Below are 27,536 nucleotides of genomic sequence, written 5' to 3' on the forward strand. Positions count from 1 at the left end.
GGAGGTTTACAGGGGGCGACCATCCACTACGGCGTCTCGGCGGCCATCTTGCCGGACGTTGTAACTTTCACTCAGTGTATTGATAACTGTTGTAACATTCACTCAGTGTGTTGATAACTTGTAACATTCACTCAGTGTATTGATAACTGTTGTAACATTCACTCATTGCATTGATAACTGTTGTAACATTCACTCAGTGCATAGATAACTGTTGTGACATTCACTCAGTGTATTGATAACTTGTAACATTCAGTCAGTGTATTGATAACTGTTGTGACATTCACTGAGTGTATTGATAACTGTTGTAACATTCACTCAGTGTATTGATAACTTCTAACATTCACTCAGTGTATTGATAACTGTTGTAACATTCACTCAGTGTATTGATAACTGTTGTAACATTCACTCAGTGTATTGATAACTCTTGTAACATTCACTCAGTGTATTGATAACTTGTAACATTCACTCAGTGTATTGATAACTGTTGTAACATTCACTCAGTGTATTGATAACTGTTGTAACATTCACTCAGTGTATTGATAACTTGTAACATTCACTCAGTGTATTGATAACTGTTGTAACATTCACTCAGTGTTTTCATAACTTGTAACATTCACTCAGTGTATTGATAACTGCTGTGACATTCACTCAGTGTATTGATAACTGTTGTAACATTCACTCAGTGTATTGATAACTGTTGTAACATTCACTCAGTGTATTGATAACTTGTAACATTCACTCAGTGTTTTGATAACTGTTGTAACATTCACTCAGTGTATTGATAACTGTTGTGACATTCACTCAGTGTATTGATAACTGTTGTAACATTCACTCAGTGTATTGATGACTGTTTTGACATTCACTCAGTGTATTGATAACTGTTGTAACATTCACTCAGTGTATTGATAACTGTTGTAACATTCACTCAGTGTATTGATAACTTGTAACATTCACTCAGTGTATTGATAACTGTTGTAACATTCATGCAGTGTGTTGATAACTGTTGTAACATTCACTCAGTGTATTGATAACTGTTGTAACATTCACTCAGTGTATTGATAACTGTTGTAACATTCATTCAGTGTATTGATAACTGTTGTAACATTCACTCAATGTATTGATAACTTGTAACATTCACTCAGTGTTTTGATAACTGTTGTAACATTTACTCAGTGTATTGATAACTGTTGTAACATTCACTCAGTGCATTGATAACTTGTAACATTCACTCAGTGTATTGATAACTGTTGTAACATTCACTCAGTGTATTGATAACTGTTGTAAGATTCATTCAGTCTATTGATAACTGTTGTAACATTCACTCAGTGTATTGATAACTGTTGTAACATTCACTCAGTGTATTGATAACTTGTAACATTCACTCAGTGTATTGATAACTGTTGTAACATTCACTCAGTGTATTGATAACTTGTAACATTCACTCAGTGTATTGATAACTTGTAACATTCACTCAGTGTTTTGATAACTTGTAACATTCACTCAGTGTATTGATAACTGTTGTAACATTTACTCAGTGTATTGATAACTGTTGTAACATTCACTCAGTGTATTGATAACTGTTGTAACATTCACTCAGTGTATTGATAACTTGTAACATTCACTCAGTGTGTTGATAACTTGTAACATTCACTCAGTGTATTGATAACTGTTGTAACATTCACTCAGTGCATTGATAACTGTTGTAACATTCACTCAGTGTATTGATAACTGTTGTGACATTCACTCAGTGTATTGATAACTGTTGTAACATTCATTCAGAATATTGATAACTGTTGTAACATTCACTCAGTGTATTGATAACTGTTGTAACATTCATTCAGAGTATTGATAACTGTTGTAGCATTCACTCAGTGTATTGATAACTGTTGTAACTTTCACTCAGTGTATTGATAACTGTTGTAACATTCACTCAGTGTATTGATAACTTGTAACATTCACTCAGTGTATTGTTAACATGTGTTGACGCTCTCTTTGATAATCTGATTAAATATTTGGTAAGGCCCGAGTGCCGGTTCGGTGGGCGGTGCTAGCATCAAGGATATATGAGACAAGGTGGCCCTAAAAATTTCAAACTGTCAAGAACACAGGCTGCATAATCAGTTAAATATGCCCCCTTAAGACTTGATAAAAATCTGAAACCATGACGGTTTATTAAATAATAAAAGTTCATTACAGAAGACAAAATATGGTTAGTCACAAAATCATTCAAAATGCACCGTGAATTAAAATAGGGAATCAGCGTAAGCCTCAGTCAAATGCAGCAAGTCACGCCTCAGAAAGAATATTAAAATAACTCAAATGAAGAATTCTGGTTCATGGCACACCTCTAAAATGAGCCCTTTTTATAAATACCCAGCAAAAGGCACCTAGTCAGCCTAAAGTTATTAATGTGTTTCAGAGGCTTGTCCAATCAGAGAACAGCAATATGCAATATTAATGAACCTAATAAAACTATTAGTCCCCTTTGGCCATTTGCACGTTAAAATAAACCTACGTCCATCTGACCCATTGTTCTGAGTATCACAGTAAAATCATTCAGATGCCAAACATTTATGAGGCTGAGCAGAGATTATTAAATATCTCTCACATGCGGAGGTTATCAGAGAGCAGGTCTTACCTTCACTTTGTTCACCTCCATGGACTTGGGGATGTGTTTGCGGTACACATGTGTTGTCAGAACTCTTCGAGAAGGGATCTGGTTTATAATCTGGAAGAGAGGAAGTGCTCAATGACATGTATGACGTCACAGCTGCAGGTCACATGTCAAGCACACAAGGAGCTGAGCTGGCAAGATGGCTCAGTGAGCTGAAGACTTTCTGTTTACTTTTGAACATCACCACTTTCAACCTTGAGTAGGGCACCTCAGCCTGTTATCCTTCAGGGTTTGAAATTCGACCATCATTACAAATTGAGTTATATTGCTATTCAGCGACCTTTGACCCTGCTTGCAGGCAGGTCGCCCCCACGCCGCTGCTCGTCACCTGATTGCCCTTTCTGCCTCCGTGTTTCCTGAGTTTATTTCTCTCCTTGACCCCTGCCCGTGTGCCAGTTTCCCCACCCACCCCCGTTCCGGCCCTTTCCCGCCGCTGCTTCCCTGCGGACCTGCCCCCCTGCACATCCATTCGGCTACCCGCTCCCACCTCCCAGCTGCTCCTCCCTCCCAAACTACCTCATGTGCAGGCCAAGAAGCACTTGAAGGCGCGCCTAAGGCAAGCCTGTCTGCGCCCGTCCGCGCCTGGACCACGCCCGGCGCCAGGACGCCAGGACCCCTGGACCCCGCGAACGCCACAACACTAGAATCCACTATGACTCCAGCACCCTTCACACACTCAACACTGGCTGAAACCACACCTGCTTCCAGGCCGCCCCGAAAAGGACCCACGGACCCTTCTCCTGCCACCCCTGCAGCTTCACCTGTGACAGAACCACCTAACCTCCAAAGACTGGACCCAACCACCTCTGCTGCATACTCCTCAACACCCGCTCCGCACGTAAACACGCCGTCGAGCTCTGGGATCTGCTCGACACCTCCGCCCCAGACATGGCCTTCCTGACCGAAACCTGGTGGAACGTCTCCTCCGTGCCAGACATCGCCATAGGCATCCTGGACAGCTACAAGATCACCCGCAGGGACCGCGCCAATGGAATCGGAGGAGGAATAGCCATCGCCCACAAGTCCACCCTCAAGGTCGCCACCCACGCTGACGACACCCTCAACACCACCGAACACCTGCACTTCCGGATCACCATCCTTAGAGAAAAACTCATTTACAGACCCCCCGGACCCTGGACTCCGTTCAGCGACTCCATCACCGACCTCGCCAGCACCCAAGCACTCGCCTCCATGGACTACATCTTCCTCGGGGACCTGAACTTCCACCTCGAGAACAACAACAATGCCAACTCTGCCACCCTGATCGACAACGTCACCAACCTCGGCCTCAGACAACTCGTCACTGCACCCACCCACGCCGCCGGTCACACGCTTGATCCCATCTTCTCCATAGGCTCCCACGTCGCCTTCGACCACACCACCGAACTCCACTGAACCGACCACCGCTGCATCCATTTCATCTTCAAGAAACCAACCACGCACCACCGCACCCAACAGCTGCCTCACTGCTGCTGGAGCAAAGTCACAGAAGACCAGCTGATCACCTCCCTTGCCAAGAACCCTGCCACCGACCCCGCCAACCCAGACGCCACAGCCCGCAACCTCAGACAGTGGATCGACGACTGCACCAACACCCTCGCCCCGCTCAAGAAACCCTCCAACAGCCACGCCAACAAGTGAGCCACCTGGTTCACCAACGAACTCTAGGCCTCCAAACGTTCATGCCGGAAACTGGAGAAGACATGGCTCCACGAACGCACACCGGACAACCACACAGCCCACAAGGACGCCACACGCAGACACCACCACCTCATCAGATTAGCCAAAAGATCCTCCTTCAAAGACCGCTTGGATAACAACGCACACAACAGCAAAGAGCTCTTCAGCATTGTAAAGGAACTCTCCAACCCCAGCGCCAACACCAACGACATCCCGCTCCCACTAGAACTGTGCGACTCACTAGCCATCTTCTTCCACCGCAAGATCGCTGACATCCACGACAGCTTCCACACCACGACCGCCCCGACTATGCCAGACTCCACACCCCCTGTGAACGCCACCAGCGCCAACCGCCTGACCTCCTGGTCCAATGTCAACGAAAACGAGGTCATGAATTCCATCTACTCAGGATGTCCGTCTGACCCGTGCCCACACCACATATTCAACAAAGCAGACGCTGCCATCGCACCCCAACTACGGAAGGCCATCAACATCTCCTTCAAAACAGCGACATTCCCGGAAAGCTGGAAGCATGCCGAAATCAACACCCTCCTCAAGAAGCCCAAAGCGGACCCCAAGGACCTCAAGAACTTTCGGCCCATTTCCCTACTCCCGTTCCCGGCAAAGGTAATCAAGAAAATCATTAACATACAAGTGGCCCGCCACCTGGAAGACAACAACATCTTGGACCCATCCCAGTCCGGATTCAGATGAAAACCACAGCAACAAGACAGCCCTCATCGCCGCCACAGACGACATCAGGCGCCAACTAGACAACGGCGAAACATCAGCCCTCATCCTCCTGGACCTGTCAGCCGCCTTCAACACGGTCTACCATTGCACTCTAAAGACACGCCTCCTAGAAGCCGGAATCCAAGAGAAGGCTCTTGACTGGACCACGTCCTTCTTTCCCGGCAGAACCCAGAGTGTCCGCCTCCCACCCTTCCGGTCCGAAGCCACCGACATCATCTGCGGCGTCCCCCAGGGCTCTAACTCAGCCCTACGCTGTTCAACGTCTACATGGCCCCCCTCGCACAAGTGGCCTGCCATCACGACCTCAACATCATCTCCTACGCCAACGACACCCAGCTCATCCTCTCCCTCACCAAGGACTCATGCACTGCCAAAACCAACCTCCACGAGGGAATGAAGGCCGGCGCCGACTGGATGAGGAGCAGACATCTGAAGCTGAACTCGGATAAGAAGGAGGTCCTCATCCTCAGACCCACCCCCTCAGCCTGGGACAACTTCTGGTGGCGGACCACACTGGGAACAACACCAACACCCACCGACCATGCACGCAATCTAGGATTCATCCTCGACTCCTCCCTCTCCATGTCGAAGCAGGTCAACGCCGTCTCCTCCTCCTGCTTCAACACCCTCCGCATGCTCCGCAGGATCTGCAAGTGGATCCCCACCGAAACAAGAAGAACGGTGACACAGGCCCTCGTCATCAGCAGACTGGACTACGGCAATGCACTCTACGCAGGAATCCCAGCCAAACACCTACGACGACTACAACGTATCCAAAATGCCTCCGCCCGACTGATCATCAAAGTCCCCCGCTGCAGCCACATCACCCCCCCACCTGAGAGACCTACACTGGCTCCCCGTCGACAAGAGGATCACCTTCAAGCTCCTCACCCACGCACACAAAGCACTCCACAACGCCGGACCAGCCTACCTGAACAATAGACTCAGATTCCACACACCCCCCGCTGCCAGCTCCGCCCCGCCAGCCTCGCCCTCGCAGCTGTCCTCCGCATCCAATGAACAACCTCTGGTGGCAGATACTTCTCCTACCTCGCCGCCAAGACCTGGAACACCCTCCCTACCCACATACGGCAGACCCAAGACCTACTCGCCTTCAGAAGACTCCTCAAGACCTGGCTCTTCGAGCAGTAGCAGCATCTTCCCACCCCCCAGCCCCCTCAGCGCCTTGGGACCCTTATGGGTAAGTAGCGTGCTTTACAAGTACTCTGATTGATTGATTGATCAGAACTCCTATATAAAAGAAGTTTATTCATTTTCTCATTATAATTAAATTAACGATCAGGGGATGAGAGTGGCCCAGGGCATCTGAATAAAGTATTAATTTTTAATAGGAGTTTAACATTCACAAGGGCCAATCACAAGTCATATCTTGCAGGATAGAATTCAGTCAAGCAGCAGAAAAGAATATAAACTATAATTGAATATTCCAATGGCAACTTCAAGTGAGGTAGAGATGTTTTAAAAGATTTACAAATTAAAAATGACCAGGGGATTCACCATCCTTGCTGATGCTCGGGGGCAAGGTTACTCGTCAGTTTTTATTTGCTGGACCAGCCTTCTGTACATCAACCTACCCCAGTGGGATCATTTATAATATTATTATTACAGAAAATGGAAAAGAGGAGTAAAATCAGGAGCTAACACTAAGACCATCACAGGAATTCAAATAAAGACAGGCAAATGTCTGTTAGACCTGGCACCATTGGTGTGGGTCTCTCCTAATTTTTTTGCTTTTGCCTCCTGTGCTTTGGTGTGTGTTGGACTCCGTTTTGCTGGTCTAGATGCTTTGGGCACTTTGCCACTGCGATTGAGCGTGAGGCATTTACTGTGGTCCGGGCGCTGAAGAAGTTGAGACCATACTTGTTTGAGACTCACTTCCTGGTTCAGACAGACCACAGGCCCCTCAGATGGTTGCTGCAGATGAGGGGTGAGAATCCAAAGCTGTTGAGGTGGTCCATTTCCCTATAGGGGATGGACTTCACGGTGAAACACCGCCCTGGTACGGAGCACGCCAATGCTGATGGTCTGTCCACATTTTTTTCGCCTTAGTGAAGAGAACTCCAAAGAGGGTGGGTAGTTTTCCCCACATTTCAGCTGAAGGGGACACGTGTTAGACCCAGCACCATTGGCGTGGGTCTACCCTTCCATTTTTTTGCAGTTGCCTCCTGTGTTTTTGATGTGCGTTTCACTCCGTTTTGCTAGTCTAGATGCTTTGGGCACTTTGCCACTGCTGTTCAGTGCCAAAGTGCAAGTGCTCCCTTTGTAAACTGTTGCTATGGATCAGTGATTCCATGATTAGCAAATCTGATTTACTTGTCAGACCCTAGTATAGTGCACTGTGTGTGCCCAGGGCCTGTAAATGAAATGCTGCTAGTGGGTTGCAGCACTGATTGTGCCACTCACAGAAGCAGCCTGTAAAATGTAACTCTGGCCTGCCATTCCAGAGCCTGTGTGCAGTCTGGGACTGTCCTGTCGACTCGGCAAGTGTCACTTACCAGTCCCTAAACCTTCCCTTTTCTACATAATCAGCACCCCTAAGGTAGGCTCAAGGTACCTCTGTGGGAAGGGTGCATTGTATGTGAAAGGTAGGACATGGCCTGATGTGTGTGGCATGTCCTGAAAGTGAAGTACTGCCAATTTCGGTTTTCACTATTGCCAGGCTACCTGTTCCCATATGACAGAATGGGGAGGTTGTTTATAACATCTTATCAACATAACTGGCCCTGGAAACAAGGTAGAAAAATAAAGTTTATCATGCCTGAACTCAGAATGTTAAAATGCATCTTTTCGTGAGGGTGATTTTTACATTCTGTATTTGAAAATACCACTTTTAGAAAGTAGGTATTTTCTTGCCTAACCATGCAGTGTGCCCCGGCTAGGTTTATGTATTGCATGTCTGGCTTTTGGATGACAGGGGCTGGAGAGGGGCAGCGCCTTCAGAAGTCTAATGAGTCAGGGCTGGGCTGAATAGATCGGGGCTGCATTCAGAGTAGAGGGAGGAGATTTCCTTTCACCTGAATGGGCCTGGTCTGCCTTCAACCATATTGTCTCCACCTCCTGCCAGGAAGCTGCACCAGTGAGGACAGAACTTGTTATGGCTGGGTAAAGACACTCTCTGCCTTTAGAGACAAAGGATTTTTGTGTATAAAAAGAGGGACCGAGACCCCAGACTTTTAGATCACTTCTGGGAATTCAAGAGGAACCTTTGCAAAGGAAAAGAGTGGGAGAAGCTGAGGAGGAATACTGCCCCTGTGCTGTTTGCTGTCTGGGGTATCTGTAGTGGCTACTTGCTGCCAAGGAAAGGAGAAAGGACTTTGCTGCTTGCTTTGTCCACCTGCTTGAAGAAAAGATCTCCGAGGGCTTGAACTGACCTTGCCCCCTGTTCTAGAGGTCTCAGAAACAGCAAAGACCTCACTGTGTCTGTGGAGACCGTCTCTGATCGTCTCTGCAGAAGAAAAGGGTGACCGTCCTGTGGGCACCGCACTCCGCAACCCTTCGCTATACGCTGCAAGGACGTCACCGACTCTGTAGTTGCCTGACCCAAACATCGACCGGATCCTTCGCAGCATCGCTACCTGCCAGCACTGCAGCGAGCACCGTCTCACCATTCAACTGGAGCCCAGGTCTCATCGACTCCGTCAACGAGCTGCGGCCAGCACCGAATCGTGAGGACAATCGTAGTGTTTTCACTGTATTACTGTATGTGTTCACAAATGCTTTACACACTGCCTCTGATATTTGCCTGTCTCTCGTGCCAAGCTACCAAGGGAGTGAGCAGGGGTTATTTTAGGAGTGCTTCCCCCTTACCCTGACTAGAAGCATAAGGTCCCTATTTGGACTAAGGTGCTTACCTCTGCCAACCAGAGACCCCCATTTCTAACAAAGTCCATACAGGAAGAGAACACAGGATAAGGTTTCCAGAGTTAGAGGTGACATACATGTGACAATGGAGTATCAAAGTAGATAGAAAACAAGTGTATTAGGACAATTTTCCATAAAACATTGTAAACAATACATAAAAACAGATGGAGTTTAAAATGGACTAAATACCCATCAGGCCCACCATCGCCCCACCCGACTGTAACCCATCATTAAAACACTATTTAACAGGACGTAAAAACCGAGCAATTCCTACAAAACCATCTATGCAGGACATTTCTGACAGAAACTCTACAGCCTTCATCATTTGCACTGTTCTGTATTAAAAAACAAAGGTCTTAGGAACTTAACCTGGTAACAAACACAGTCCATAAGTATATGCAACAAAGCACATTTTACATTTGGGGGCAGGGACAGAGGCCATTACTATCCTGGCCCCTGGCCCCACAGAAGCGGGGTGAGTAGATTGGATTGCATCCCACTCTTACCCTTAGAATTTCATTCCGCTGGCTGGGATCAAGCACCTGCGCGAGGTATGGGGAAAACTGTACCCAGACCTAAAGAGGGTTTTGAAATACTGATCAAAGGTTTTGTGACTCAGGGTGGCCAGGTTGAGAGTCCCTGTGAGAAGTTAGCTTGGTATATGATGTCCACTATTCTAGTGGGCACCTTGCACCAGTCTAAACGACCCTTATGATGGTGGTTGTAAAGTCAACCTTATAGATCAGCTATCCTAGTGGTAGCATGGACCAGCAGTCTTTGGCTAAAACTTCAGAGAGCATGTGAAGCAAGCTGTTTGACCAATTATAATCCCTTGAATATCAAATGAAAGGACACCACACAAGTTATATATCAAAATATATATGTAGTTCCTGGAGCTTATCCTTGTAATTATTATCTTCCCGTGGGCACTGAGTATGTTCGGACGGGGGGGTGGGAGCTGATGGTTTTGATTATGTGGCTCCTCTCCCGTCGTTGTTTCCCTATTTCCCCTTCTTCTTTTTGTCTTTGTGGTTCTTTCTTTACTTTTAACTCTTCTATATTTCGGGTTTCTGGTTAGGGCGACAGGCACGCTGCCGGGGGGGTAGGCCATAGCCTTCTGCAGGGGTGCAGGGTGGGGTGTGCGGGGTGGGGGGGGTCTGTCATTTTGTTTTTTCCCCCTTTTTTTCCTTTTTTGGTTCTATGGCTCTTATGTATCCCTTTTTTCGGGACGCGGTGTCTGCATGTGGGCCCCCTGGGGTGTTTTTTGCTAGCATGGGCCTTCTGGTCTCCCCGCCGTCACGGTTTACTACGCATCTATTACTCCTGTTACCACTGGTTCCCTGTGCCGGTCTATTTTTGAGTGCTTTGTTAGCCATGGGGCGCATGCTGTGATGCCGCGTTCTTTCTTCCCCCCCTTTTTTTCCCGATGTCCTTTCCCTTTCCCCCCCCCCCCCCTTTTTTTTTTCTTTTTTTTTCTTCCCTCCCCTGGGTTGTTGTAGCGGAGGGCTCTTTGTTTTGCAAGCCTATTTTCCGTTCTGTGTATCATTGTGTGTTCTCGTAGTGGTGGGTGGGCGCTGGGCAGCGGTTGCAATTGCTTATTAATGTGGGACTCACGTTCTGCCTTTGCTAAAATGTAACTGTTCTTTTTGAATTTTCCTGTGTTCTGTATTACTGCTTGCTCGCGGCCCGCCACGGCCCTCTGGACCTTAATGATTGCCATTATTCTGCTATACCCCTTCTTCTATTATAAAATCAACCTTCTCTCATCCTGCTCGTGGTGGTTGCTCTGTGGCTTTTCGCCTTTGATTCCCGTTTGGATTACTGTGGTACCCTGCTGAAGCTTCTGTCCTGACCAATGTGCTTCTATAATTGTGGTGGCCGGCCCGATGGGTTGTAGGCCCGTATTTGTGAGCAATTTCTGCACAATAAAGGTTTTCAAAAAAAAAAATATATATATATATATTTATATATATATGTATTTATTACTAACACAACCCCTCTGAACTCTTTATGAGGTCAGAGATCGAGATACATCACAAGTTACTTTACGTTGCACAAATACAATTCTGCCCTAGGGTTCTCACAAACCATATACTAAGTAAGTGGTATAAGAACCACTTCAGGAATAGTGAATAGGCCTAGAGCCTAGGGAATCACTGGGGCTACACTGAACAACCAAGTGATTGAAAGTAGGAGGCCAACGGGAGACGCGTGCAGTGTCTAAACACAGTTGCGAGTTACCATTGAGTTATAATGGTAACGTAAAAGTTACAAAGTAGTAGATTAAGGACACTTCCGGATGGACTACAGTAAAAAGCTTTTGAACTAGGACACTTCAAGAGTCAACACCCACGGGAGCACCGGAGTACTTGTGTTACCTCACCCAGGGAAGCCGGGTGCATAGGTGTCTTTTTGTGTTGGGTTTCGTCGCTGTTTCCTATGGAGAGCTGCAAAGAAGTGCTACAGGCGACCAGGAGAAAAGTGTCCGGGTGGATCCAAGGTTGGATCGAAGATGAGAAGAACCAGAAAGCAGAGGGGATAGAGTCTGGGTCACGAGCCAGTGACCAGGAAGGAACCAGGAAGGAACCAGGCGATGTTGAGCTGATTCAGGTGAAGAAGGTGAAGCTTGTCTCTGCAGCCACGAAGACCAGGAGGCATTGATGACAACCAGGAGCTGGATTCAAGCTGTCCCACAAAGGATCTAGTTGACTGCGGTGTCGGTATCCGGATTTGACCCAACAAGCCTTGGCAAACGCAATCCACGCAGGAAGGGAAGATGGGCTTCAGTTCAGACTAGCAAGGATTGGGAAGCTTCTCCTTCACAGGGAAGCTGGAACAAGCCTGGAGCAACCAGGAAAGCAGTGTAGTTTCAAGAGGAAGTCTTCGGAGGGCTAACTAGCCAACAGGCTAGCAACCGGGAAGACGCATCAAGCTGAAATGCAGGAGCAGGCCCCACGCAGCACTCGTGGAGTGTGGAGGGCTGAGCTTCGGTGCAAATGCTGCTTGGGACTGAGGCTTCTCAAACCCCAATGCACAACTTCAAGGATACCTCAAAAGCTGCACGGTTTAGCAAAGAGCAGGTAGTCCAGGGTGTCTGGTCCCACGTCTCTCGTGTCTGCCACGGGTCTTAGCTTTGCTGTGGATGTGGATCGGAGTCGGAGAAGTCTGGAAGTCCAGTTCCTGAGTTGCTGAGTCTTCAGGTTCTGGAGGGAGTGTCGACAAAGCAAACCAGCAAGTTACTGGTGGTGCCTGTTTGCACAGGGTGGTCACTTTTTGACCACAAGGGAGATGTCTTCAGTCTTCTAGTCGGTATAGAACGTCGAAGGTCCAAGAGTTTTGTTTCAGAGTCCAGGATAATCTAATGTCTCTAGACACAGCTCCTATCTTTATACTGATTTAAGGGGATGGATTACCTGCTAGGTCCCTCCTATGGGTGGACCCTGAGAAGGGGGTGGTTACACCCCTTTCCCTTTGTCCAGTTTTGCGCCAGAGCTGGGGCTGGAGTGCCCCAGCAACTGGTTTGAACCGGGCTATGCATGGAGCACCTTGTGTGCCCCAGGCAGAGTCTGGAAAAGCACCTTTCCATTCAACCCACCCTGCCCCAATACACTACAGACTGTCTGGGGAGATGCTAGCACCTCCCGCGACAGGAAACCTATTGTCCAGGCCTCCCTTGCCGGAGTTTCGTCCAGCTGCAGGAGGTCAGACTCGTGTCTGTGGCAGCAGATTCCATTTTGTGATGCTGAGGCTCTGTTTAACTTTAACCGGGTAAAGCAGTAACTACATGTCTTCTCCCTCTAGAAGGGTGGAATGCTACCCCCGCTGCCAGAACTTGCAGGAGGGTAGTATTCCAAAGTGTTTAACACCTCACACGACATGTTTTGATAAAAACAAACCAAAGGTTAGCATTAACCGCGAGGATTATGATCCACTTAAGAGTATATGGTATGGCTATATCATAGAACACCTATAAGGACATGGTTCCAAAAGCTGTAGAGGGGCTCAGATCATGCTAGAGCACCCTGTCACATAAAACCAAGCACTCTGCCTTCAGGATTGTCAAGGCCTGCCATAGGAGTGAATTATAGGTATATATGTGTCTATATATAAGGGTAGATATAGGTATACTATATCTAAGCAAGGAGTGATTACACCACTTTGCCCAAGCTGAGTGATCAGCCTGTGTTGTCAGTTTGGATGGCCAGCCAGGGGTGGTAAAATACATGCTGCAGCCCCTGGTAGGCCTTGGATGCACCTATGCCCGGGGTACCTATTGTAAACTATACAGGGGCGCACAAAGGTGACCCAATTCCCAATTTGGTATGTACCTAAAGTACATGGTATCAATTTAAAGAGAGAACAGCTGGGCTGTGGGTCTGATTAGCACGTCCACAGCCACACTAAAGTAAAAAAAACAGAAAATCACAGCAAAAAGTGGGGGTGACTATAGGAAGCAGACCCTACTCTCCTACAGTCCCGGCCACTGTTTCAATGGAGTAGCACAAGACGAGCGCGATTCCAAGGTTCTGCTCCACCGGCATACACATATAACAATTATATTACAAAGCATAACAAGGGGAAAAGACAATCACTTAATTATAGAATTCTTATAACATCCCCATATATATTGTAAACCCAATATGGTATTGTGCAGGTGAGCATCAGTGCTTAATTTGTAAACAAATAAGTGCCAGGTTCTTTTTGGGAGACTACTGCAGCTTTTACCACCCCTTGCCCCTGTTAGCTCCTTCAAAGACAGCATCAACGCAAGAACCAACCATTGCAATCCTACAAGTGTGACAATCCAGGCTATTACAGCTCACCAAAAGCTGTAAGAATGGTGTGAGGGGCCGCTACTGCTCCTTTTAATGCATATAGACTTAATAAACACTTTTCACTCCTAAATACGCTATCTCTAGAAAAACCATTCCCCGTAAGAGTGCAGCTGGAGACAGATATCACCTCAAACATGGCACTTCGACTGATCGCAGCAGGATCCTAGCGACTGGATACCCTCACCGGTGATTAGCTGTGCTCTACAAATCATGATTGATTGATCTATTGATTAAGGATTGAAATCTAAACTTAGCATGTGATATATCTGACCCTGGGCATGCAGTGCAATCATTGTCAGTCGCGAAAGTGGGATCTGCTGGATTCCGTTTGAAATAAATAAATACAACGACCTAATCGCCCTTGTGGTCCTGCCCTACAGCTCACTTCTCTCCTGAGACAGCGGTTATGGCTGTGCATTTAATGTACATCATGGAGAGGTGTGGCGCAGTGGCCAGGGCAGCAGACTCTGGAGCACAGGGCTCACGGTTCGATCCCTGTCTCCGGCGGTAGCTCGGCTCAGCACCATGTGACTCTGGGCAATAGCTCACTTAATCTCCACGATGGCCTCCAGCGCCTTGAGACCAGTAGGGGTGAGTAGTTTGCGCTTTACAAATACCTGATTTACAGATTCCATGCATGCAGCGAGTATTAAAGCCTAATGGAGATCAATACACAAGGACCAGCCTGCTGCAGTCTCTACCTACCCTTTCACCTCACCCCACCCTGTGATGAGATGCCTCATAGCACGAGTGTTTGATTGACACTTAGCGCCTGGTGCTACAGGGAAACAGGCTGGAGTGCCTGGAGCTAAGTTGACTTTTCTGTCAAGAGGGGGAGGATTATTGTGTTGCACACTATGGGGCTGATTAGGAAAGTCCACCCGCCATCCCAGTGGAAACGGGACCGGCCGCCAGACATGCTGCGGTCCCGCAACCCTGATAAGGATGCAACCGCCACCCTTGTGGTCGAATCCTGCATATTTGATGTTGCGGCGGGTGCTGCGTGCAGCAGCACCTGCCTCAATGCCAAAATGTATTAGAGGCAGGGGAAACCCAATAAACCCTTGTAGGCTTGGGCACTGAATAGTTAAAGTCACAGTATGCTACAAGGGACTTATTTTGGAACAGAGAATCTTAGTTATGAGTTGTACATGTGTAACAAACTCAAGTGTATCTGAGTATCACACTGAGTAACTGACTAGAATCAATCAAAGGAAGGAAAATGAAAAGGAACACACGGAGAGAGTCAATTATATTTCTGAAAAACTTATTCTGTATTAAGAGATGAAACAATAAATTTACATCTTGGGAGACGGATACATGAACATAAATTCAAGCAAGAACTGAGAACAGAGGTATAGATAACAATGACCCTTCAGTTCACAGCTTAAACGTCAACTCCTGATAAGTATAACAAACAACCAAAAAATAATTAATAAACAATGGCATGCCGACCGATCACGCTGTTTTTTGATTACTCAAAAACACGAAGTTACGCTGTATATCCAACTGCTAGCTGTATATCAATCGTACAACGGAATTGTCTCCCTATATACCAGAGTAAAAGATTTGATTCAATCATCTGGTTTCCCACGTCTTTTGTCGTCCACCCAATTTTCAAACATACCCTTAGGAAATTTCAGGGAGTTCCTTTCTGCAATGAAATGTTTAGTCCTGATGATGGTCTACATGACGACTGCACATTAGACCGAAACGTCGACACCTTCATCATCTCCAAAAGCGTTGTGTTGCCACCAACATACGACCATTGTTTATTAATTATTTTTTGGTTGTTTGTTATACTTATCAGGAGTTGATGTTTAAGCTGTGAACTGAAGGGTCATTGTTATCTATACCTCTGTTCTGAGTTCTTGCTTGAATTTATGTTCATGTATCCGTCTCCCAAGATGTAAATTTATTGTTTCATCACTTAATACAGAATAAGTTTTTCAGAAATATAATTGACTCTCTACGTGTGTTCCTTTTCATTTTCCTTCCTTTGATTGATTGACTCAGTGTGATACTCAGATACACTTGAGTTTGTTACACATGTACGACTCACAACTAAGATTCTCTGTTCCAAAATAAGTCCCTTGTAGCATTCAATGCCAAAATGGCATGTTGTGCATTTGCATGCACCACCTGCCAGGCACAGCGCGGTGCCTGCCACCTTGTGCATGTAAATGGAGGGGGGTACATGGTACCCCCCAAGTGCACCTCCCACCCTCCGGGTTCCTTATTGGGCTATGATGCAAATATAAAACTGAGTATGAATGAGCACTGTCCACATAGGTGTATTGTAAAACAGAATGGAATAAGTTTGCTGGTATAATATATAATGTCACTGTTCGTTGGCACTGACCTCAAATTTGTCCGGCGATCCAAACTCAAGGACGGGCACGAAGGTTGGCGGCTCCTTGCCATGGAGGCTGTACATCATGTCATGTAAGATCTGAGTGGTCCAGTTGCTTCCTGAAACACAGAAATGTTGCCATTAAGACACAGAAAAGGCCAGGCCAGCCTCATTTCTTTAGGTACTCCTACCAGAAGGTCAGAGGTCACATTATTGCATCTGTGTCACCTGTGTAAATGATCACCTGCCTGCTGTCCCTGCCGCAGGACCAGGTTGGTTTTCAGATGGGTACTTGGAAACCCGGAAAAATAGAGAATAACCCATTGATTAACAAAGTGAATTGGCGTTGCAATACCTTACGACAAAACTTTTTCCCTCTGCACTGATTAATATTTGTATCAGAAACCACTTTGTTTTTCTCGCTCATGCATACACATTCAAATCATGCAAACAAATCCTGTTTTCGATAGAAAGTATCACCTTCATTATTAAAAACAATTAACAATTATAAATGTTACTGCTACTACAGAAATACGTACAGTGGTAAAATATCAAAGCCTATATATAGGGTATGTGAACAAGGGCTTACAGGCTTGAAACGCGTTGTGTTGGGTCACTCGTAATAAACCAGATTTTTTGCCCACATGAAAACCTCGGAGGTCTGTGTCTCTTTCCTCGCCTAAATCCGCCGTGGCTGGAATCAGGAAGTGGTTCGAGTTTCCAGGATATATATATATATATGTATATATACACACATTCAAAGTCATTCATTGAGATGAAGTCTTTTATGTTAAGAAAAATAATTTTCTAGAGATGAGCATAGCTTCAACTGAACCCTCACACCAGGGGAGCTGCCACTCTTCTATAAATTTTTAATAAGGCGGATAACCAACCTGAATTAAATTATCCTTTGGAATATCCAACCTTTTTTAACTCACTCACTACACGTCACTGTATCTACACTTTCACGGGCCACACACCCCCACTTGATCAAACGGCAACGGAACAAAAGATGTCCGACAAAGAGCCCCTTCATGGGTGACCCTAACTTAGATGAAGTAATTGCTACCGCAAAAGCTAATGACCTTTCCAAGAAGTGGATGGAAATGCTAAAACAAAATTCCAACAAATCTGCAACTGAGGAAGAGATCTGTGTTAAAACAAAAAGCGATTTTAAAAATTATATTCCACAAGGAACATTTTCTACTAGATACAACAACAACAGTTATCCTGGTAAAAGGAATGATAATTCTTTTAATTATAACATGTTACAGATGTGGAAGCAGATCCCATGTGGCATCTTTTCAGGGATGTCCCCCAATCAACAGAGAGTGCAGAATTTGTGGCAGAACGGGACACTGTAGCAATGTTTGCAGAGATAAGCGCTACAATAACCAGACACGGAGTACTACCTCTGGTACTTCTGAAATTAATAGGGTCACCAGTGTTAGAGAGACTCCCGATTATAACAAAGGCTTTGTTGTTTCAATCATACACAGTGGAGCTGAAAAAGAAATTTGCACGAACTCTCCTAAATGTATGTTTCAAATTTTAAGTATTGATCTAGAGCTCATGGAGGACTCTGGGTCACGGTGGACAATTATTACCACACAATATTTTAAAGAGAAGTTAAAACTGTGTGTAATTATGATCATTTGCAACCATCTGACAAGGGTCAAAAATTAAAAGGGAAGGTTTTTTCCAAGTACCATTGTATTTCAAAGGGAGGTTCATATAAAATGGTATATTGGTGTGAGAGGGGAAAATGTGTTAGGTTAACGAGACCAATGGAAGCTGGGCATAATTCTCAATCCGCGATCGGAAGATCCTGATTCTCTTTGTAGCGAACAAGAAATGTACTGTATCGCCACAGTTTACACAAATGTTGCTATTCTTGAAAGAGAAACAAAATTGTTAAATACATATAGCAAAGTGTATTGTGACAAATTGGGGAGATTGAAGAATTTCACACATAGACTGGTATTTAAAGAAACTGCCAGTCCAATTAAACAAAAATTGGAGGGAGTACCCATCAACATTAGGGATGAATTGTAAGAAATGCTTAAAGAGTTGTCAGATGAGGGCATTATGGAGCCCATTGAATCATCTGAATGGGTTTCACCCATTGTTCCAGTGCGCAAACCTGACCAAAAACTCTGAATGTGTGTGGACTTGAGAGGATTACTTTCTAACATTGTGATAGATTTCCACCCTCTTCTTAATATTAATGAGGTTGTTTCGGTATTAGGTGCATAGATATTCTCCACCCTTGACCTAAGGTCTGCATATCACCAAATAGAAGTTACAGAGAAGTCAAATAAGTACACCACTTTCATCACACAAGGACTTTTCAATATACCAGAATGCCCTATGGACTGGCGTCGGCGACGTCAGTCTTTCAAAGGGTAATGTTTCAGATATTTAGGGACATTGACACTTAAGTTAAATGTTTTCAAGATGATATTTTAATATTCTCAAGAAATGAATCAGAACATGATGTCCATTTGAATGACGTATGCAAGAGGCTTGAAAATTGTGGTCTTACCCTCAAGGCTCACAAGTGTAAGCTTTTCAAACACTCTGTTGAATATTTAGGGCATACACTGTCTGGTGAGGGTGTTATTCCTAAAAAATCCAATGTTGAAGCCATCGAGAATGCTCCATCTCCTAAAACCAAGGAGCAATTATTATCATTCTCAGGAACGTGTGAGTATTACAGCAAATTTGTTGAGAATTTTGCCACCAAGATGGAACCATTGAGGAAATTGTTGCGGCAGAGTGTCACGTATGAGTGGAATGAAACGCAACAAAAAGCTTTTGAAATCATAAAAAGAGATATTATGAATGCTCCCACATTGAAACTGTTCCGCATGAGTAAAGAATGCATCATAACTGTTGATGCCAGTTTATATTGGCTTGGAAGTGTATTATCTCAAATGGATGGTGGGAATTAATGGAATGTTGCCTTGGCTTCAAGGACTCTTAATGTGACTGGGAGCAAGTATGCAGTGATTGAGAAAGAGCTGCTTGCATGTGTATGGGCAGGTGAACACTACAGGATCTATGTGTGGGGCAGCAAGGTCATACTCAGGACGGACCACAAACCGTTAGTACATATTCTGTCCAGAGGAGGAGGATGGAACTCCACAGCCCGAATTGCCTGTTTAGCATCAAGACTCAAGGAGTATAATTTTAAGGTTGAATATGTACCGGGTAAGAAAAATGTAACTGCTGATTTTTTGTCACGCCTACCATGTGGAGATAATAATAATAATGTAAATGTTGTTAAAGAATTGGATTTTGTTGTGGGAATTTCTGACGTTATTCCTTTACAGAACCAGGAAATCACAGAACAACTCGGGAGAGAAAGTGAACAGAGTGATGACAGGTGGAGTGATCTTAAGAAGTTTCTGATGGAAGGTTGGCCAAGGAAGAATGATGTGAGGTCAGATTTATTGGCTTTTTACAATGTTGCACAAACTAGGATTGAAGGTGATTTAATTCTCAAAGCGGGGAAGTGTATTCCTCCCACGGGTATACAAGATATCATTCTGAAGTTATCTCACAAAACACATCCAGGAATATCCCCCATTAAGTGTTTTATCAGAACCTACTTCTGGCGGCCTAGTATGGACAGGTTTATTGATCGAACAGTCAGGAAAGGCCATGAGTGTGTGTCCAGTGAAAAAATGATAAAGGTACATATTCCCCCTCTGAAGACAGTTAAATGGCTTGAGGAGCCTGGCAGAAAGTTGCTTTTGACATTTCAGGCCCTTTCAGTATGTTGCCTGAGAGTTTGCGTTTTGCTTTGGTCATGATCGACCACCATTCTAAATGGCCTGAAGGGAAGTTTGTTCCAAAGGCCACCACTAGTGTTGTTGTGAACTTCTTTAAATAAGTATTTGCACGTGAAGGATGCCCTTCTACCGTTGTTTCCGACAACGGGGTGCAACTTACATCATCTGAAATGGAGAGTTTCCTCAAAGGTTGTGATATTAGGCATACACTCACCTCACTCTATGAACCACATGGGAATGGTCAGGTTGATTGTTTTAACCGCGTGCTTAAGAGTTTTGTCACCGATTCCTTCAAACAAGGAGAACATTGGTTGAGTGCGCTTAGGGAATATTTGTGGGTGTATCGCATTACCTCACATTCCACTACTGAAGTCAGTCCTTTTAAGTTACTCAAAGGTAGAAATCCGTCTTCCAGTGTTTGTCCCTGGTGATTCAGGGAAAAATGCAAGAGTTTGTTGCAAGAGAGAGAATGTGTCCACGATACTGCCAGGAGGGTGGAAACCAAACCAAACAAAACCAAAATATGGTACAATAATAAATGGAGAACGAAAGCACATGATTTTAGGGTTGGCGACTGTGTAAGAGTTTTAAAACCTGGTTTTCCCCATAAAGGTTCCAATAGATATGGAAAGGCCATGCAGGTCAAGAAGGTCTTTAGCAACAGCGTAATCACTCAGGACGGTAAGGTATGGAACACTAGGAAGGTGTCCAAGTGTCCTGCTCATTTGCTTTGACAGATTTCTTATTACGGGAACATCGACCACCAGAATGGAAACCAGAGTAGTGAACCTGGCAATGAATCTGTTCCTTCTAGAGTCAAAACCAACACTTGCATTAGAAGTATTCCTAAATGTTTTAATGGTTTTGTTTAATCCTTTTTTTCCTCACCTTTCCCCTTTCTTTCCTAATGAGGGGATGTGTTGCATTTAATTCATGTACTTTTCTTCTATTCGTCATATGGTACATGTATCCACTGTTATCTTTGCTTGTATTTCAATAGCATGTGCTTTGTGTACTTTTCATATGTGTTCTACATTCCCTTCGGAATGCTTGTAATTTATGGTTCCACTCGGTTATCTCCAGTTGCATCTGGAAACTAACCTAGGCGGACGCCTTAGCCGTGCTGCTAATAAACCTACTCTTCCTGCACAAATCTGGCTCCAGAGACTTTGTAATACCAAGATCCAAAGGACGTGGGGCCGGAGTACGTGGGAATGATGACCAGGAAAGGCTAAGAAGATCTATGGTGGACCGGAACAGGTTATTACAGGACCACGGGGGCAAGGAGCAGGTGAGCGAGGGCCTGGAGGACCAGAACCTGATTGACAGGGACTATGAAGATCAGAGGCTGGAAGGTAATGGGCAGCAGAACCAGGAGACTGGGATAAGCCAACCAGGGACTAGGAAGACGATTGCTAGGTAAACCAGAGTGAGGAAGAATTACAGAACAGGACCTGAAGAATCAACAGAAGATGGTCCGCAGTCGGATCCAGCAAGACAAGAGCTAAGAGGACCAGGGCAAGGATGGCCAGTGGGACCACAACCCAGGGGAGATAATAAGATCAAATCAGAGAGGCCCAGGGGTATAAGGACCAGACAAACCAGGACAAGGAGGACCAGGGCAAGGAGAAAAAGGAGGGCAAGGGTGAAAAGAGCCAAGATGACCAAGCCGGCTGGCTAAGAACAGCATGACCTGAACAAGGAGGATCAGAACTAAGTGGACAAGTTAGTGCACAATTAGAATGACAATGAGCAGGAGAACCAGGGCCAAGAGTATCATGAAATGATAGAGAAGGGTCAGGACAACTAGTTAGGTCAGGAGCAGGTGGACTAGGGACATTACAATCAGGGACCAGTTGGGGAAAAGTTAGGTGGAATAGAAAGATCAGAATAAGCAGCACCAGGAACAGGGTAGGGAGGACCAGAGAGGTAAGAACCAAGGAACCAGGACATGAAGTAGCAAGTGGGGCAGGAGGACTAGGAATCGAGGTATTATGACCAAGCTGGTGAGGATAAGGATGACCAGGACAACCAGAGCCACAAGGACCAATGAGGCCAAACCAGGACAAAAATGAACAAGCCCTACCCAAGAGAACTTAATAAGAAGGTCCAGGACCAGTGAACGCAGTGCCAGTTGGACCACAGGGACCAGGGCAAGGAGAAGTAGGGTGACCCGAACCAGGAAAGCTAGAGTGTTCAGAACCAGGACAACAGAGCAAGATGGGGAAGGACCCAGCAGACCAGTTGCATCAGGGTGAGGATCAGCAGTACGACGACCGGAAGGCCCAGAATTACAAGGATGATCAGAGGACAGCCAGACAGACCAGGGTCAGGAATGAATAGAACGATTGCGACAGGTTCAGGAAACCAATGGCAGGGTGACCAGAACTAGTTGGACCAGGGCCAGGATGAGGGTCGGGAGGATCAAAACAACCCAGACAAGGAGCAATGGGATCAGGACTGGGAAAGGACCAACACCAGAAAGTATAGAAGGACCTGGGAAGAAGGAAGAAGACAAGCACCCGCGTAAGTCCAGGCCGCATGTATTCGGATATCCCTTTTTTAAATGGTTCTTATTCATGCTTCTTATGCTGTCAGCCACTAGGATCCCCCAATATTTTCAGCCCACATATACAACCGGTTAGTATTTGCTGGAAAGTCAGAGCATGCAAATAAAGAGCTAGGACTATTACACTCTGACCTTCCAAGTGATAGAAGACGTTGTCTGATGCTGGCACAGTAGTCTGAGGGTGGTTGTAAGGGAGGCGGGACTCAAACGTGGCAGTGAAATTTAAAGGTGAATTGGTGAAAAGGAGTCTGGTTTGTGAACGATGGCAGAAAGACGTTGAGAAACTCAGATGGAGAAGTCAGCAAAAATAGTTAATGGCTAACAAAGAGGTTCAACGGTATATGGTAATCAGCAAAGGGAAGCTCAGGATCATAGGAAGGCTCAGATGATCAAAAGAGTGGGTGAAGAAGGCACCAAATAGATTGTCTCCGATCACCCATAGAGAGATTCTGAGCTGCAAAGGGTTCTGGTTGCCATCTGTGATAGCCACAGGAACCACGGCAAAGATAGCATCAGCACCAGACGTGTAGTCTGTAAAATCTTGAGAACTAGACAAAGGGCGGTCAACATACATATGCAGCAGAAGAGTTCAGAAGTCCAGTAAAGATGCACTGAGTGTCGAGCCTGCTAGAATAGTTTGTGTGACTCCCAGATCTTTCCACTGCCTTTGCATGTGCATGTTTGTGCAGTGTATATGTAGCAAGTGTGTAGTAAAAAGGCCCCTTGTGTGGTGAAGGTCTACGTGCATGGACCAGCTGATAGCATTTTACATGGTGTGATAGAGGGTGGAAATAGCTACCCTATAAAGTGGAAGTAGATTGACTGCATCCCTTTGGGTGGAGGGTGAAATCCCTGACCTGAAGTGCAAAAGGGTGGAGTAAAGGTTACCCACTGAAATTCTGTTTGTCTCTATTAGCAAAGGGCAGCTGATTAGTTCTTCCTGATTAACAACATAGGGTGGAAGGTGGATGGTAGGAGTGAGACGCAGGTCAGAGGCAGTTCTTGTTAAAGGTAACAACGTTTTTAAGCAGGGCCGCCCTTTTGTCTATGACTGATGACTGCTCAGGAAGGGTTATGACAGCGAGGTGCCGAGATCTCAGTCTTCACTGAGTCTTTGTTTTGGATACTTCTGCTTGGAGCCAGCACTAATGCTCCTGCTGTGAGGGCCTCCACCTACCACAAGGCTGTGTCTGAGCCACAGCCAGAAAATGATATTTGAGAGAGAAACACCCCAAATCAGTTCTGAAACCTCAATAGTGGATCCACCTGCCCAGCGCTGGCTGTCTCTGGATGACATCGCCTTGTTAGCGGCGTATTATCAACAGGCCGCTAACAGGCGATGTAAAACCAGCGATAGAGGTGAAAACCTGCGGTAGAGGGAGAAATCCTGCAAAAAAATGTAGCGAAATGAAAAAGCTTGCTAATACGCAAGTGTAGACTTAACCCATCAATCGGCCTCCCATTGGAAAGATGGTTAAGTCATATTTTTTCAGGTGCTAAATACATGCGAAAAACGGGGATTAGCGTGAGTTTCATTAACTCTGTGCCGGTCCGGGGCAGCATTAATGATAGTGCGAAGTAGTGTTAATGGCTATTTTCATGGAGTTCAGGTAGGGAGCGCCTACCTTGCATGTCATTAGCGATGACTATCTCTGACATGCAAGGCGATGGAGAAAGTGCCAGCTATCGCCCGAAAGCTTGCGCTAACGCATGTTAGCACAGGGTTGCTAATAGGGCGATAAAAATATCGCCACTTGTTCTGTGCAGAGGGATCTAAATCCACACTTCCACAAAAAACAATGATTTCCAAACGTTTGAAAGGATGGGCTTTATTTACCTGTTCAAAACATTAAATGTTGAAGAGCTGTTTTCCTTGAAAGGTAGATAAGTTGCTTTTTTATAGTTTTGGGAATGTGAGAGTGCTGGATAGAGCACTGTTAATGTTTGCCAAGTTGTAACCCCTCCTTCAGGCATAGCTGTCCTTGTTCTTTGCCCTTCTCACGCCCACCTTCTGCAGCGATGCTGCAGAGTTTGCGATGTACTGTATTATAAAACAATAACTCAGGGTAAGTTTGCTGTTATGATGCTCGTAGGTCTGGGAGGTTGGTGTCATTCAGAGCTATAATATGTGTAAGAAGAAAGTTTATGTGTGCTTACAAAGGGCTCAGTCCCTCAGGATAAAGTTACTGTGAGTAGGCGGGCCCATAGGTCACTGTTACTATAAACAAGTAGGTCACGTAGGCCTTCTTCAGGGCACGGTGTTGGCAGTGTAACACGTCTAGTATGTACAAAGTTCTTACTAGTGAGCGTAGTCTAATGTAGATTCTGATTACTGGTCGTAGTTTGTGGCGTCTTTCACGGTTTCTATCTCCACACTAGGGTAGTATTTCTATACAAACCAGCAATATTTCATAGCTAGGGCAAAACTTCTTGAAAGTTCAAGTTGAGACAGGAAGTGCATCTGCCTTTTTCTTGTGAGTTAACTTTATCTCCATTTCCTTCTCATCCTTAAACACTGGTTAACGTACCAATATTTTGATATGCGGGTGATACCTGCTACATTGACATGTATGGCTCTGTGTGTGTGGGTGTTTTGCTGGTACTCGTTCCAGGTTGAGGTGTTCTTACGCTGCGCTGGTGAATGTGAGAGTGGTTTAGCTATGATGCTGCCAACAACAAGAACCCAAGAGGTGTCTGCTGCTAAATGTGTGGGTGACAATCTTTTGAGGGTTCATTAATTACATTAATGCCGAGCACCAAACATTTTCTTAGGCTCTCATTGCTGAATGCCGGGGTTGGCATTATTTTTTCTTTCACTATCCTACCCTTGATTTGTTGTTATCTTATTCTTGCAGGTTCTTTTTTCATCCCATTCTCTGCCTTCATCATTGTTTTCCTGTCTTTCTTTCTCCTATTGGTCCTTGAGTAAGATGAGTTTTAAACTGACAAATGGCCCCGTTGCTTCATGTGTAGCTTACAGAGGTGTGACTCTTCTGCCTACATCAGGAGTGCAGGTGTTTACACTTTTTGCCCCTTAGCTTCAGAATCCACTTCATAATCTCTGCAAGCATGAAGGATGGCTTCCAAACATGGCAAGGAAGGAACTCCCTTCATGCCCCATGTATTGTCCACTGATCTGTCCGACATGTTTCAACACTGCTGCCTGCTGTTACTAGGGTCTTACTCAGGTTGATATAACTGCCTCATAACTATGGATGCTTCCAGTTCAACTCTGAAGTTCTAAGTACATACATTTTCCACAATGAAAAATCCTCCTGTTCGCTTCTTCTCTCATCCAAGCTGCAAATGTGCATTTCACCTTGAATAAGGGCTGTTCGCATAATCCTGCTTGCGCCTCTGTGACCCAAGGATCTGAGGGTCATATTAGCAACGAAATGAGATAAATATCGCAATCCTCGTTTAGCGAGGTTTTTATTATCACTGTCTGTCTCTGGATTACATCGCCTTGTTAGCGGCGTATTATCAACACGTCGCTAACAGGCGATCCAAAATCCAGCGATAGGGGTGAAAACCTGCGATAGAGGGAGAAATCCTGCAAAAAAATGTAGCGAAATGAAAAACCTTGCTAATACGCAAGTGTAGACTTAACCCATCAATACGCCTCCCATTGGAAAGATGGTTAAGTCATATTTTTTCAGGTGTTAAATACATGCGAAAAACTGGGCTTAGCGTGAGTTTTATTATCTCTGTGCAGGTCTGGGGCAGCATTGATGATAGTGCGAAGTAGTGTTAAAGGCTATTTTCATGGAGTTCAGGTAGGGAGCGCCTACCTTGCATGTCATTAGCGATGACTATCTCTGAAATGCAAGGCGATGGAGAACGTGCCAGCTATCGCTTGAAAGCTTGCGCTAACGCATATTAGCACAGGCTTGCCAATAGGGCGATAAAAATATCGCCGCTTGTTTTGTGCAGAAGGATCTAAATCCACCCCTTCCACGAAAAACAATGATTTCCAAATGTTTGAAAGGATGGGCTTTATTTACCTGTTCAAAACATAAAATGTTGAAGAGCTGTTTTCCTTGAAAGGTAGATAAGTTGCTTTTTTATAGTTTTATAGCTGGATATAGCACTGTTAATGTTTTTTTTTGTTGTTTTTTTTATTTATTTTTAAAAACTTTATTTTTGCAATTTTGGTGGTCACACAGTTACAACAGAAAAAGACAGTAACGTTACACAGGTGCGGCACAGGCACATATCTCGAATAATGTATGAAAAGAAAAAAGAGATAGTACATGTCGCTCAGTACACAGCAGGGTTGACATTTCCTCTCAAGGGGAGTTTGACAGTCAAGTGAAGTTCATAGCACATTTGGACCCCTGTCCTGTACATCGCAGGTCCCAAGAACCTCTAATAAGTCAAATGTTCACCGAAGATTACCAGGGCAATCACTTCAATCGGGTCTATAGACGCAGCCTGATATGCGAAGTTTAATCAGACAACCATAGTGTCCCCTCACCTCCCAATAACAGCACACAGCAATATCGCACATAAACCCAGCATTTTTGTATAGATCTGGAAGGTCGGGTGTGATGTTAGGTGGATGACCCTTCTACAGAGTCTGCAGCTTTCCTAACAAGGTAACCCCGCAACGGAGCCCAAATGTCGCATGGTCTAGAAGCAATCGGCAATAATTCCGAATAAGTATTCAGTTGATCTTGACAATATATTAAATCATTCATCCAGTCCTTAAATTTAGGGGCTCTACCTCTGCCCCAGCGACACGCCCCTCTCCTTTTGGCCACCAACAGGGCCAGTGCAATAAATCTGCGATGCGTCGCTTGTGTGGGCTCTACGTATCCCAGTAGCGCCAGGAGCGGGGAGGGATGTATTGTAGTGTGTGTCATGTCAGAAAGTGCGTTTATCACCTGAATCCAGTATCGATTTACTGTATCACACGCCAAGGCAAGATGTAAGAAGTCCGCCCCAGAGGCATGACATCTATCGCAGTCATCCGTTGCTCTTAGCTGAAGTC

General features: G+C 45.3%; 1 protein-coding gene across 1 annotated transcript in view; it reads right to left on the reverse strand.

Moving 5' to 3' along the window:
* Positions 1-27,536, reverse strand: part of LOC144770908 (sulfotransferase 6B1-like) — a 199,278-nt gene that overhangs the window by 110,469 nt on the left and 61,273 nt on the right. Inside the window, exons 2-3 of the mRNA XM_078655705.1 lie at positions 16,187-16,296; positions 2,639-2,728 (exon numbers count right to left, since the gene is read on the reverse strand). Of these exons, the coding sequence (XP_078511831.1) occupies positions 2,639-2,728; positions 16,187-16,296 (200 nt within the window). The remainder of the gene's footprint in view (positions 1-2,638; positions 2,729-16,186; positions 16,297-27,536) is intronic.

This window comes from Lissotriton helveticus, chromosome 7 (genome assembly GCF_964261635.1).
Source record: "Lissotriton helveticus chromosome 7, aLisHel1.1, whole genome shotgun sequence".
In the NCBI taxonomy this organism is placed as follows: domain Eukaryota; kingdom Metazoa; phylum Chordata; class Amphibia; order Caudata; family Salamandridae; genus Lissotriton; species Lissotriton helveticus.